Source organism: Trichechus manatus, unplaced genomic scaffold (genome assembly GCF_000243295.1).
Source record: "Trichechus manatus latirostris isolate Lorelei unplaced genomic scaffold, TriManLat1.0 scaffold00019, whole genome shotgun sequence".
NCBI classification, from domain to species: Eukaryota; Metazoa; Chordata; class Mammalia; order Sirenia; family Trichechidae; genus Trichechus; species Trichechus manatus.
In genome coordinates, this window is record NW_004443955.1 from 15,210,964 (window position 1) to 15,223,450 (window position 12,487).

At 48.9% G+C, this 12,487-nt stretch overlaps 1 protein-coding gene across 1 annotated transcript in view; it reads left to right on the top strand.

Annotated features, from left to right (window-relative positions):
- The window catches only part of LOC101342822 (Protein FAM169B), a 90,601-nt gene extending 78,797 nt beyond the window's left edge, over positions 1 to 11,804 (top strand). The window contains exon 9 of the mRNA XM_023727810.1: positions 11,620 to 11,804. Within this exon, the coding sequence (XP_023583578.1) occupies positions 11,620 to 11,804 (185 nt within the window). The remainder of the gene's footprint in view (positions 1 to 11,619) is intronic.
- The last annotated feature ends 683 nt before the right edge of the window (positions 11,805 to 12,487 follow it).

The following is a 12,487-nucleotide window of genomic DNA, read 5'->3' on the forward strand; positions in this document are numbered from 1 at the left end:
GAGTCTCTTCTGACATCCATTTTGGTCTTTTCTTTCTTTCCTGTCTTTTTAATGACCTCTTGCTTTCTTCATGTATGATGTCCTTGATGTCATTCCACAAATGTTATTAGTGTTCAACATGTCAAGTCTATTCTTGAGATGGTCTCTAAATTCAGGTGGGATATACTCAAGTTATGTAAGAGTATTTTTCATTCCCATCCAGCCCCTGCCCATTGAGCCTGGCGTCTTAAATTTCGAAGCCACTAACTGGAAGTTTGTTCAGCTTCCCTTGCTGACACCTGTATCATTGTACTTGGCACACAGCCAATCTTGGTCTCACCTTGCCCTAGTGGGTTAGGACACAGGCTTATCAGTCACCCCGCTGCAGTGAGTGGCCCCCACTTTGTTCTACTTCTTAGTCCCTTGAGCAGCTCTGGGTTGCATTCTTCTGAGTGTCTACTCTCCTGGGAGAGATAGCACTGGGGCTTGCAGGTTCCCTCTCTGCTGATGGCGGGGTGGGCGAGCACGTCTCTCTCAGCAGCATTGTGCACAGCCTGAAATTCCACTGTTAGAAACATTCTCCTCTGGGCACAACAATGGACTTGAACAGACCAACGATATGAAGATGGTACAGGGCCAGGCAACAATTCCTTCTGTTGTACTTGGGGTTGCCATGAATTGGAGCTGGCTCCGCAACTAACAACAACAATGTCAACTTTCGTCCTAGGACCAAGAAGAGTGGGGGTCTCGTTCCAGCCTGGCCCCTCAGTCCAGTGGGTCTGGGACAGCCACTCCTCTTCTGGGACCTCAGTGGTCTCATCAGTAAAACAAACGGGTTGAGTCAGGGTTGCAAACTGGTAGCTCAAGGGTTCAAAGCAGTTTACAGAAGAGATTTGTTTGGGCCACACATGACTTTAGGACCCAGAAGCTGCTGCTCTTCCAGCGAGGATCTGTCTCCACCATGCACTGGCCTTTGTCACTCATCTGCACTTGCTCTTTGGCCCTGGAGCCAATACACTTGTATCCCCTTGTGGTCAGCTGAATCATGGCTTCCCCAAACACATCCATGTCTGAATCCCCAGAACCTGTGAATATGTTTCCTTACATGGTAAAAGGGACTTTGCAGATGAGATTGAGGATTTTGAGATGACGAGATGATCCTGGATTACCAAGGTGACCCAGTGTGCTCACAAGGGTCCTTATAAGAGGGAGGCAGAGGGAGAGTTGATCAGAGAAGAGGAGTGTCAGAGGGATGCAGTGTGAGAACAACTCACCCAGCCATCGTTTGCTTTGAAGAGGGAGGAAGGGGCCACAAGCCAAGGAATGCAGCCTCTAGAAGCTGGAGAAGGCAAGGAAACAGACTCACCTAAGTGCCTCCAGAAGGAACCAATCCTACCAACACCTTGATTTTAGCCCTGCAAAACCCATGTTGGACTGACTGCTGACCTCCAGAACTAGAAGCTAATAAATTCGAGTTGTGTTAGGTCACTGTTTTTATTACAACAGTAATAAGAAACAGTAATAAGACCAAACTGGATGTCAGAAGAGACTCTGAAACTTACTCCTGAACATCAAGTAGGTAAAGCAAAAGGAAGAAATAATGAAGTATAAGAACTGAACAGAAGATTTCAAAGGACAGCTTGAGAAAACAAAGGAAAGTATTATAATGACATATGCAAAGACCTGGAGATAGAAAACCAAAAGGGAAGAACACACTCAGCATTTCTCCAGCTGAAAGAACTGAAGAAAAAATTCAAGCTTTGAGTTGCAATAGTGAAGAATTCTATGGGGAAAATATTAAACAACATACGAAGCATCAAAAGAAGATGGAAGGAATACACAGAGTCACTGTACCAAAAAGAAGTGGTTGATGTTCAGCCATTTCAAAAGGTAGCCATATGATCAGGAACTGATGGTACTGAAGGAAGAAGTCCAAGCTGCACTGAAGGCATTGGCGAAAAACAAGGCTCCAGGAATTGAAGGAATACCAATTGAGATGTTTCAACAAACAGATGCAGCGCTAGAAGCACTCGCTCGTCTATGCCAAGAAATTTGGAAGACAGGTACCTGGCCTACTAACTGGAAGAGATCCATATGTATGCCTATTCCCAAGAAAGGTGATCCAACTGAATGTAGAAATTATTAAACAATATCATTAATATCACACACAAGTAAAATTTTGCTGAAGATCATTCAAAAGCGGCTGCAGCAGTATATCGACAGGGAACTGCCAGAAATTCAGGTCGGATTCAGAAGAGGATGTGGAACGAGGGCTATTATTCCTGATGTCAGATGAAAGCAGAGAATACCAGAAAGATGTTTACCTGTGTTTTGCTGACAATGCAGAAGCATTTGACTGTGTGGGTCATAACAAATTATGGATAACACTGCAAAGAATGGGAATTCCAGAACACTTAATTGTGCTCATGAGGAACTTGTACATAGATCAAGAGGCAGTTGTTCAAACAGAACAAGGGGATACTGTGTGGTTTAAAGTCAGGAAAGGTGTGCGTCAGGGTTGTATCCTTTCACCATAGCTATTCAATCTGTATGCCGAGCAAATAATCCAAGAAGTTGGACTATATGAAGAACTGGGCATCCGGATTGGAGGAAGACTCATTAACAACCTGCAATATGCAACCTTGCTTGCTGAAAGTGAAGAGGACTTGAAGCACTTACTGATGAAGATCAAAGACCACAGCCTTCAGTGTGGATTACACCTCAACATAAAGAAAACAAAAATCCTCACAACTGGACCAATAAGCAAAATCATGTTAAATGGAGAAAAGATTGAAGTTGTCAGGGATTTCATTTTACTTGGATCCACAATCAACACCCATGGACGCAGCAGTCCAGAAATCAAAAGATGCATTGCACTGGCAAAATCTGCTGCGAAAGACCTCTTGAAAGTGTTGAAAAGCAAAGATGTCACCTTGAAGTCTAAGGTGCCCCTGACCCAAGCCATGGTATTTTCAATAGCTTCATATTCATGTCAAAGCTGGATGATGAATAAGGAAGATCGAAGAAGAATTGACACCTTTGAATTGTAGTGTTGGTGAAGAATATTGAATATACCATGGAATGCCAGAAGAACGAACAAATCTGTCTTGGAAGAAGTACAACCAGAATGCTCCTTAGAAGCAAGGATGGTGAGACTATGTCTTACATACTTCGGACATGTTATCAGGAGGGATCAGTCCCCAGAGAAGGACATCATGCTTGGTAAGGTAGAGGGTCAGCGAAAAAGAGGAAGCCCCTCAAAAAGATGGACTGACACAGTGGCTGCAACAATGGGCTCAAAGACGGCAATGATTGTGAGGATGGTGCAAGACCAGGGCAGTGTTTCATTCACGTAAGGTCACTATGAGTCGGAACTGACTCAATGGCACCGAACAACAACAGCAAGAAATTTCACATCCCTAGACTAGTGGTTCTCAGTGGGGCAGCTTTGGCACCCAGGGGACATTTGGCCCTGTCTGGAGGCATTTTTGGTTGTCACAACTAGGGGGAGAGTGCTACAGGTATCTAGAGGGTCAAGGCCAGGGATGCTGGTAAAAATTCTACAATGCACAGGACAGCCCCCCACAACAAAGAATTATCCAGACCAAAATGTCACTAGCACCGAGGCTGAGAAACCCTGCCCTGGACTAACCATTCCCTTTAGCTATCAAATTCTCCGTCTGCAGGTTGAGTCAACTCTAGCCTTGTTTGAATTAGCCACATCAGAGTGAACTGAGAGCAGGCAGGCCCCAAGGAGCCATTGATGAAGGGCCTGGAGCCACGGCCTCCTTTATACTGCTGTTTATGGAGCGCTTGCTCTCTGCTGGGCGCAGCTCCTACACACAGAGTCCTGGGAACACTGGGGCTGTGTCTGGCTTGGAGACAGGCAGGGCTCAGGGAAGGCTGCCGTGACCAGGTCTCGCAAGACGACCAGAGGACATCAGGCCCATGCTTGGGTACACTTAGCATCTTGGACCTCTGGATTGCCCTGACTGGTAAGAAAGTTATTCCTCGCCTAGAGGAGGCTGAGGTGCATGGCAGTCCCTGCATGGTGCACATGGTCTAAGTGCTCAGCTGCTAACCGAAAGGTTGGTAGTTCAAGTCCACCCAGAGGCTCCTTGGAAGAAAGGCCTGGTGACCTACTTATGAAAAATTGGCCATCAAAAACCCTATGGAGCACAGTCCTACTCTGACACACATGGGCTGCCATGTGTTGGAATTGACTCAGTAGCCACTGGTTTGGTTTTGGGTTAGAGGCTCAAGGCATAGCCCAAGAGATGCCCTGGAGAAGACTCAGACCCGGGTGGCCAAGTTAGAACTTGATTTTCCTCTAACTGGACTTAATCTATATCTTGATCGCTCATTCTGACTTGTAGCAGAAAAAGCAATCTTAAACTCACAGGGAGCATGTTGTTAGGTGTCATTGAGTCAATTTTGACTCATAGTGAACTCATGTGACAGAGTAGAACTGCCCCATAGGGTCTTCTAGGTTGTAATCTTTATGATAGCAGACCACCAGGTCTTTCTCCCATGGAGCTACTGGGTGGGTTCAAACCGCTAGCCTTTTGGTTTGCAGCCAAGGACTTATCACTGAGCTCCCGACCAGGGCTCCTCTCCCCTCACACCTGGGCTGTTTCCCAAGGGTAATACCCACTGCGGACACATGATGGCAGTCTTGCACAAACCAAAGCCCAGCTTGGGAGGGTTTTGCGGTCCTAAGTCAGTCTACAGGCTATTGAGACCTGCCTCCTTCCTGCTAGAATGGAGATGGATCTGGTCCAGGCATCTTCAACTGCAGCTGTAAACTCTGTGCTTTACAAATGAGATAGAGAGCAGCACTGACTGCTCTCGCAGTCCCAAGCCTTCTGCCTATTTATCTTCCTTGATGCAAATGCCATTATCTGTTTCAATATGGTTGCTGTCCCCTGCCCCAATTTTAAGTGATGTAATGAGACAGATAATACAATTGAGATTTGTTTTTAAAAGCCGCTCAAGAATCTCTGTCTCTCTCTCTCTCTTTTTTTTTTTTTTTAAGGAAAAAGTGCTTCGCTTTCATTGTGGGAATCCAAGAGTGCAAACAGAATCCAAGTATTTCTTCATTAACCCCATAGGCTTGCCAACAAAGAAATAAAGACACACAGTCCCAAATCCACTAAAATGCACGCTGCCTCCCTTTGCCACTGGTTGAAGCGGGAGGGCTTTCTGAGACCCGCCTGCTTCCCAGTCCCTCTCGGACTGAGAGTTTTGACAAAGCTTCAGGGAAAGGGAAGGAATGAAAAAATATAAACACGCCCAGAGACCCAAGTTTGATTCCTGGCCAAAGCACCTTATGTGCAGCCATCACCCATCTGTCAGTGGAGGCTTATGCGTTGCTATGATGCTGAACTGGCTTCAGTGGAGCTTCCAGACTAAGATGGAAGAGGAAGAAAGGCCTGGTGATCTACTTCTGAAACTCAGCCACTGAAAACCCTATGGTCTGACCCGCAGCTCATCATGGGCATGGCGCAGGACCAGCAGTGTTTCATTCTGTTGTGCATGGGGTCAGCAGGGTCAGGGGCCACTCAAGCGCAGCTAATGACAACACAGCCACCACGCACATCTGCAGTGAGAGCGCTGGGGACAGAGGTCATTACCTGGCTCCCTTCCACTGAGGTCTGCAGTTGGCAGCCCTCCTGACAGTGATCGAATGCCGAGATGGGGAGGTCATTCTGTTTGTATCCTGGGGTGGGGTGTGCAGGGGGTTCCCTTTTGAAGGTGACTCCCAGAACAGGACTTTTCAGCCTAAGATTCACTCTCAGAGTTTGATGGCATTTTGCTTTTCTTATTCAGCATGTCCCCCCTTCTGTGCACCACCGTGGGAGGTGGGGGGACGTGCACTTACTGACCAGGCTCCCTGGGGATGAATGCCCGTGGGGGCCCTTCTCTGTGGCCCTTTCCTCCCTCTTGGGGCTGCCACCCCTTTGCCACCCTCTGATGGGGGTGGGCAGAGATTCAGAAGACACGGGACCGCAGACCTAGAGACGTGTCATTGTCCAACGCTGATTGCTACTCCTCTCTTCTGTCATAAATTTGACCCCATTTTCAACTTCAGATTTCTAATGTGCTACTTAGCATTTTCTTCTCAGCAGCAGCACCTCAAATATTTGGGGGCCGGTTTTGCTCATTTTTAAAATGGAAAAAGCGCCCCCCTCACAGCACTCACCGGGAAGCTTAAGGTAAATGCTCACTACCCCAGGCATGCCAGATTCCTGGTGGGAGGCTGGAAATGCCATGGAGATGGATCTGGGCGTTGGGAAGAGGGAAGGGAGGGAGCAAAGAAGCAGGACAGCAAACAGAGCCCTGGCCCCTCCCCTCTCACCCATGGAGGGTGGACTGGGATGGGGTGAGGGGAGCTGAGCCTGGCCATCCCCGGGTTGGGGTGGGCTGGGAGGGGTGGGTGATGCCCTTCTGGCTGGGGGCTCTCCCCCAGTTCAGCCAAACTGGGTCTGGTAATCAAGGTGCCCAAGACCCTGCTAGCTACAGCGTCCCCACTGTCTCCGCAGTGAGGACTTGAGGACAGTGGACTCCAGGCTCTAGGTTCTAATGACCATTATAGAACCCCTTCACGCATCCTTCCACCCACCCACCCATCCATTCATTCCACACACAGCTGGGTGCTGTGCTGAGTGCTGGGACATACATACTCAGGAGCATGGCAACGTGGCCCCTGACCTCTTAGAACTTTTCAGCCACAGTGAGTAGCAGCCCCTTCAAGAAAAATGATAGCCACAGAGGCAGAGGTGTCCCCTCCAGAGCCAATGAGGCTTCCTGGAGCAGTGCTGTCCTGTGAGATACTGGGTGGACAGAACAGTTACCAAGGCAAAGAGGATGGGGTGAGTTGTGGGGGAGGGGCTGGGCCAGCAGCACAGCAGTGGGCACCAAGGGCGGGAGTCCATGTCTGTGCCTCTGTGCTGAGCCAGGATGCTGGGCCTGGACTCCACCCAGCATGGTGGTAACCAGGACCCTTGTCCTCTGTGCGCCCCCCATCCTGCTTCCGTGGGCCGCCTTCCTCTCTTTCGTCCTTATCTCAACCAATAGCACACCAACATTGTACTTGAAAAATGGCCATGAAGGAACTGTTTTGGGGGAAATGAGCTCAGAGGGAGCGATAGATGTTGCTCATAGGTAGAACCATCCGTCCACAGCTCATTTGCTTACAAGGGCCAAATGCTGTGGACATGCGTGAGTGTAGTGGAGGAGGGGATTCCTGAGAAGAGAGAGGGGTACTGATGAGAGAGAGGGATGTGTGGGAGCAGCTACCACAATTGTTGACTCTTGGACTCTATGATGATGCTAATGAAGTGGCCCAGAAGCAAAGAGTCCGCTTGAGGATGTCCCTCAGCTTGTAAGATCCCTGAAGACTGATGCAGTTGGGCCTGGTGGGTATCCATTGAAAGACTGCATAGACAGAAAGGACCGTTGGCAGAACCTGGACACTGTCAGTCTGGTGTGGCATTGGTGTGGGGTGGCGCCCCCTGGAGAGCCCCTGAGGTCGGGTTGGGGCAGAACCCAGGTCAGGAAGGCAGAGTCCAGAGGACAGTCATGTGGGGCAGAGCCCAGGTAGCTCTGAGGCTCCGAGGTGGGGACAGGCAACACTTGCCTTTAATGATTCATATCTTGCTATATACTTCTACTTCCCAACCCCCTCACACCACCCCAGAATTATCCCGAGATACTTGTTCTTAAACAGTAAAGCATCATACACCATACCTGTAATCCTACTGTACATGCAATTTTTATTCTAGCTTTTTTTTTTTTTTTTTTTAATTTGAGTGCTATCTGCGTAATTTTACTCTAATCTTGTTAACCATCACATTTAAGTCTTGGCAGCTAACCGAAAGGCTGGCGGTTCAAACCCACCAGTGGCTCTGTGGAAAAAAGATGTGGCAGTCTGCTTCCATAAAGATTGATTACAGCCTTGGAAACCCTATGGGGCCGTTCTACTCTCTCCTGTAGGGTAACTATGAGTTGGAATCTACTCCACGCCAACAGGTTTGGTTTAGTTTAAGAGTTCATCAAGTAAATGTACTCTGGTTTTACATAACCACTTTCCTCCTGTTGAATATTTAGGCTGTTTTCTGTCTTTTAGCTATTATAAAGAGCAGCCTGCAAAATGTAGAGATTTTACCCAAAGGAATAAAAACCAAAGAGTGAGGGTAGGGGAAATATCTTCAGATGGAGAAGTGTTTCTGAACTCTCAAGTCTCTCCCTCAGAAGATCAGCCTTGCATGGGATTCTGTCTTGTTGGCAGAAACTCTGGCTTTGCAGTGTCTGGAACCCTGACCCTCATTAGCATCTCCCTGCCTTTTACCCTGCTTCATGGGTAGTCACAGTTCCCACTACAATTTGTGCTGAAGCTGGGCAGAGAGGCAGTGCCCCCTCCCGGCCACCTCCACTCACTAGCATTGGGAGAGGAGTCGGAAGGGAACCCAAACTCAGCAACTGAGCAGATCTCAGAAACAGAGTAGAGATGTACCCAGTGCAAGAGGAAAGGGCAGCAGGCCATGACCTGATTCCTGCCAGACACGACAGATTCTCTACTGCTTTTTAAGAAATATGAAATTATGTGTGTGTGTTTGTGTGTAGGAGTCCCTGGATGGAGCAAACAGTTAATGCACTGGGGTGCTAATCAAAAAGTTGGTGGTTCGAGTCCACCCAGAGGCAACTTGGAAGAAAGGCTAGGTGATCTATCTCTGAAATATCAGCCATTGAAAACCCTATGGAGTACAGTTCTACTTTGACACGTGTGGTGCCATGAGTTGGAATTGACTAGAATTTATATCTATGCATCTAGGTATTTATGTATGTATGTATCTATGAATCTATCTATGTGTCTGTATATCTATGTACGTTTCTATCTATCTACCTATCTATCCATCCATCCATCCATCTATCTATCTATGGCAGTCACATAAGGGTTTCACCATCCACAGGATGGCAGTCTTGGAGCTTGTGGGATGAGGGTGGGATGGGGGACTGTCCTAGGCTGCATCGGTGACTTGGTCCCTGGTTTCTGTTTTTACAGGATGACCACAGTGTGGCCCAGCAGGTCATGTGTGCCATCGCCCAGGGGAGAAAATGTCCTCATGTCCACATAGCCATACCACAGGGCTATAGATTGTTCCAGAGTGAGGAGTTTGCAACCTCTGTCATTGGAGTCAGGAACCTTAATTGACACCACTTAATCTGGGGTGGGAATAATGTTGGTGGAGTAAGAGAGAACACTGTACCAGGGGCCAGGGACCATGATTCAGCCTGTGTCTACCCCCAGCTGGCATTTGAGGTGTGAAGACTAAGATCCTTGGGCCTGCTAACAATAAGTTGACCCTGGGCCTGTTAACATTGTTCCTGCATGTATACATTTTTTCTGTCATGGCGTAACTCATAATTTAAGAGTTCCAAGTTACACACAAATCACTTTTTCAGTGGATTGATGTTGCATGTTAGGAGCCACATCAGCTGATGCCCAGTTCTTGAGTTAACAGGGCAGTGTAAGCAGTAGGGCAGGGGTAAGCAATGTTGAAGGGAATCTGGGTGACATGAGTGTTTTGCCACCGGCTGCTAACATAAGGGTTAGTGGTCTGAACCCACCCAGCAGCTCTGTGGAAGAAAGATCTGGTGGTCTACTTCCTAAAACATCACAGCCAAGAAAACCTAAGGAGCAGTCCTACTCTGTAACACAAGTCAACAGTAACAAGCAGTGGTGTGGGTCCCAATGGAAGGGGACCCAACGCTCACTTCTGATTGGCGGAATGCATACGTAGTCTGATTGTCAGAGTCCCATGTGCCGAAACTGCAGGTTGAGGAAACCACCTACCTGAGTTACCTAGTGCTGCTATAACAGAAATACCACAAGTGGATGGCTTTAACAAACAGGAATCTATTCTCTCACAGTTTAGGAGGCTAGAAGTCCGAATTCAGGGCAGCAGCTCCAGGAAAGGCTTTCTTTTTCTGTCAGCTCTGGGGGAAGGTCCTGGTCATCAACCTTTCCCTAGTTTGGAGCTTCTCAGAGAAGGGACCCTGGATCCAAAGGATGCACTCTGATCCTGGCTCTCCTTGCTTGGTGGTAATGATGTCCCTCTCCTCTCTGCTCGCTTCTCTGTTTTATATCTCAAAAGAGATTGACTCAAGATACAACCTAATCCTGTAGCTTGAGTCCTGCCTCATTAACATGACTGATTGTAATCCTACCTTATCACATTATAGAGGTTATGATTTACAACACATAGGACAATTACATCAGATCACAAAATGGTAGACAACCACACAATACTGGGAATCATGGCTGTCTTAGGCTACGTTCTCTAGAGAAGCAAAACCAGTAACGCATTTAACTTTATATATATATATATATATATATAAAGGAAATGGCTCACATGGTTGTAGAGGCTGGAACGTCCTAAGTCCATGGGTTAGGATAGAGGCTTCTCCCAATTCATGTAGCTGCAGGGGCTGGTGAATCCAAGATGGGCAGGTTAGAGAGCAGGGCTGTTGCTCACAGGCTGTGAAGATCGATGAATCCCAAGATCAGCAGGCAAGACCACAGGTAAACTGCTGGCTCAAGCCCCAAGAACTGGAGGTCAGACAAACAGGAGCCAGTTGCAGGATCCAGGGCAGCCAAAGCCCGGAGCCCTACCAGAACATCCACCCACACTCCATTCAGGCCACATGCCCAAGGAAACCCCCCTTCAACTGCTTGGCTACTCACAGCAGATCCTTTTATGGGGGTGATCACACATCAAATCTCAACAGGGAAGTGATCAAACATTATACGACTGCCAAAACACTTGAGAATCATGGCCCAGCCAGGTTGACACACAATCTTAACCTCACAATGGCCTAGCCAAGTTGATACACATTTTTGTGGGACACAATTCAACACATAACACCACCCTCTGGTGAAATCACACTGATATACCCAGAAATGCCTTAAGTACAAGTCTTCCTTTAAAGATGGTGGGAATCCACCAAGATTTATTCTGTGGAGATGACCTCCACCCTGAATTTCCTGAACGTGGATGTGCAGGAGGGTCTGGATGCTGGATAAGGACCAAGAGCCTTTGCAGTGTCCGCAAGGCTGCGGGACTCAGTCTCCAGTGAATCCCAGCCTGCTGGGGTGGGCAAGACAGAGCCCAGTGTTAAACTGGATTGTATCCTCTCTCCCATGTCTTTCCAGCTCTTCCCAGATGCCCCCAAAGAGCTGTCAGACTGAGGCCCTGCGCTCTGCCAGTGTAGATGGAGCAAGGCAAGTGTAGACCAGCCGCACCTACCAATTGTTGAGGAAGGAGCAGTTCTGCCCAAGTAACTATTAGGCTTGAGCAGTGGTTCTCAAAGTGCATTCCTGGACCAGCAGCACCTGAGAACTTGATGGAAATACAGATCCTTAGTCCTGCTGAATCAGAACCTCAGGGTGTGGCCCAGGAGTGTTAACAGCCCTCCAGGTGCTGTGGATGCTCGCTCACGTCTGAGAACCTCTGCAGGAAAGGGAGGCGGAGCTCTAGGAACCCCATCTACCCCCAGTGGGCGCCTTCCCGCTCCAGGAGGAGGCAAAGCGCGCTCCTTAGGGTACAGCCTGCACGTTGGTTTGGGGTCTTCCCCAAGAACAGTCCTTCCCTCCCTTTCGAGACGGCCTCCACGGTGCGGCCACCGCTCAACAGGCGCCGGACGTGCGGGCTTCGGCCACCGCAGACAGGCCCCAGACCCGCGGGGCCGCGCACCGGGCTCTCGGCGGCCGGGAACTCCAGGAATCCGGGTCCAGCGTCCTCATCAACACGCAAGTTGAATAGGCCAAAACCCTGTAAGCGTTTTGGCCTTTACTTCTCTTAATGAGGTGGCAGCGACAGCTAATCATGTTATTAAAGACGCTGTAAAGCCGAGTTAATGCGACGTGACCACGGATCAGGCGGGATCACGTTTTCCCGATGATGGAAGATCCCTGGTCACTGACCGCGGAGCTCCGCAGCCACTCTGCATGGCCACTAGATGGCACTGTTGCACTGTCCTGCCGGCGCCGGGCTTCCCCGGCTACCACCGAAGCCCTGGCCGGGAAATAACAACGTGGCATTGTGAGCAGAGGCCTATTTCACTAAAGATGTCCAGGAAATGATATGCAGCCAGGAGGCTTCGACTGGAGGGAACGCTGGCTGTGGGACTGCAGCTGGAAAGCCCTTTAGGGCTTTACACGTCTCCCCAGACCCCAGCCCCAAGCCCCTTGGGGTGGCAGAGTTCCGGTCTCAGGTCCTAGTATCAGTGGGGAGGTGGCACGCTCATAAAAGTGGCCACAGGCTGTTTTCTTCCCACGGAAAGCCTCTAATTTGACTGCATCTCTCTTGTTCTCTTGTGTACCTATGCACCGTCCAGCCATGACGGGGAGTAACAGGAAAAATACCACAGGTTGGCACAGGACCTGCAGAAGACCCCGGCGGAAGAAGGAACAGCGCGCAGTGTGAGGGCGACAGGCCTGGGCATG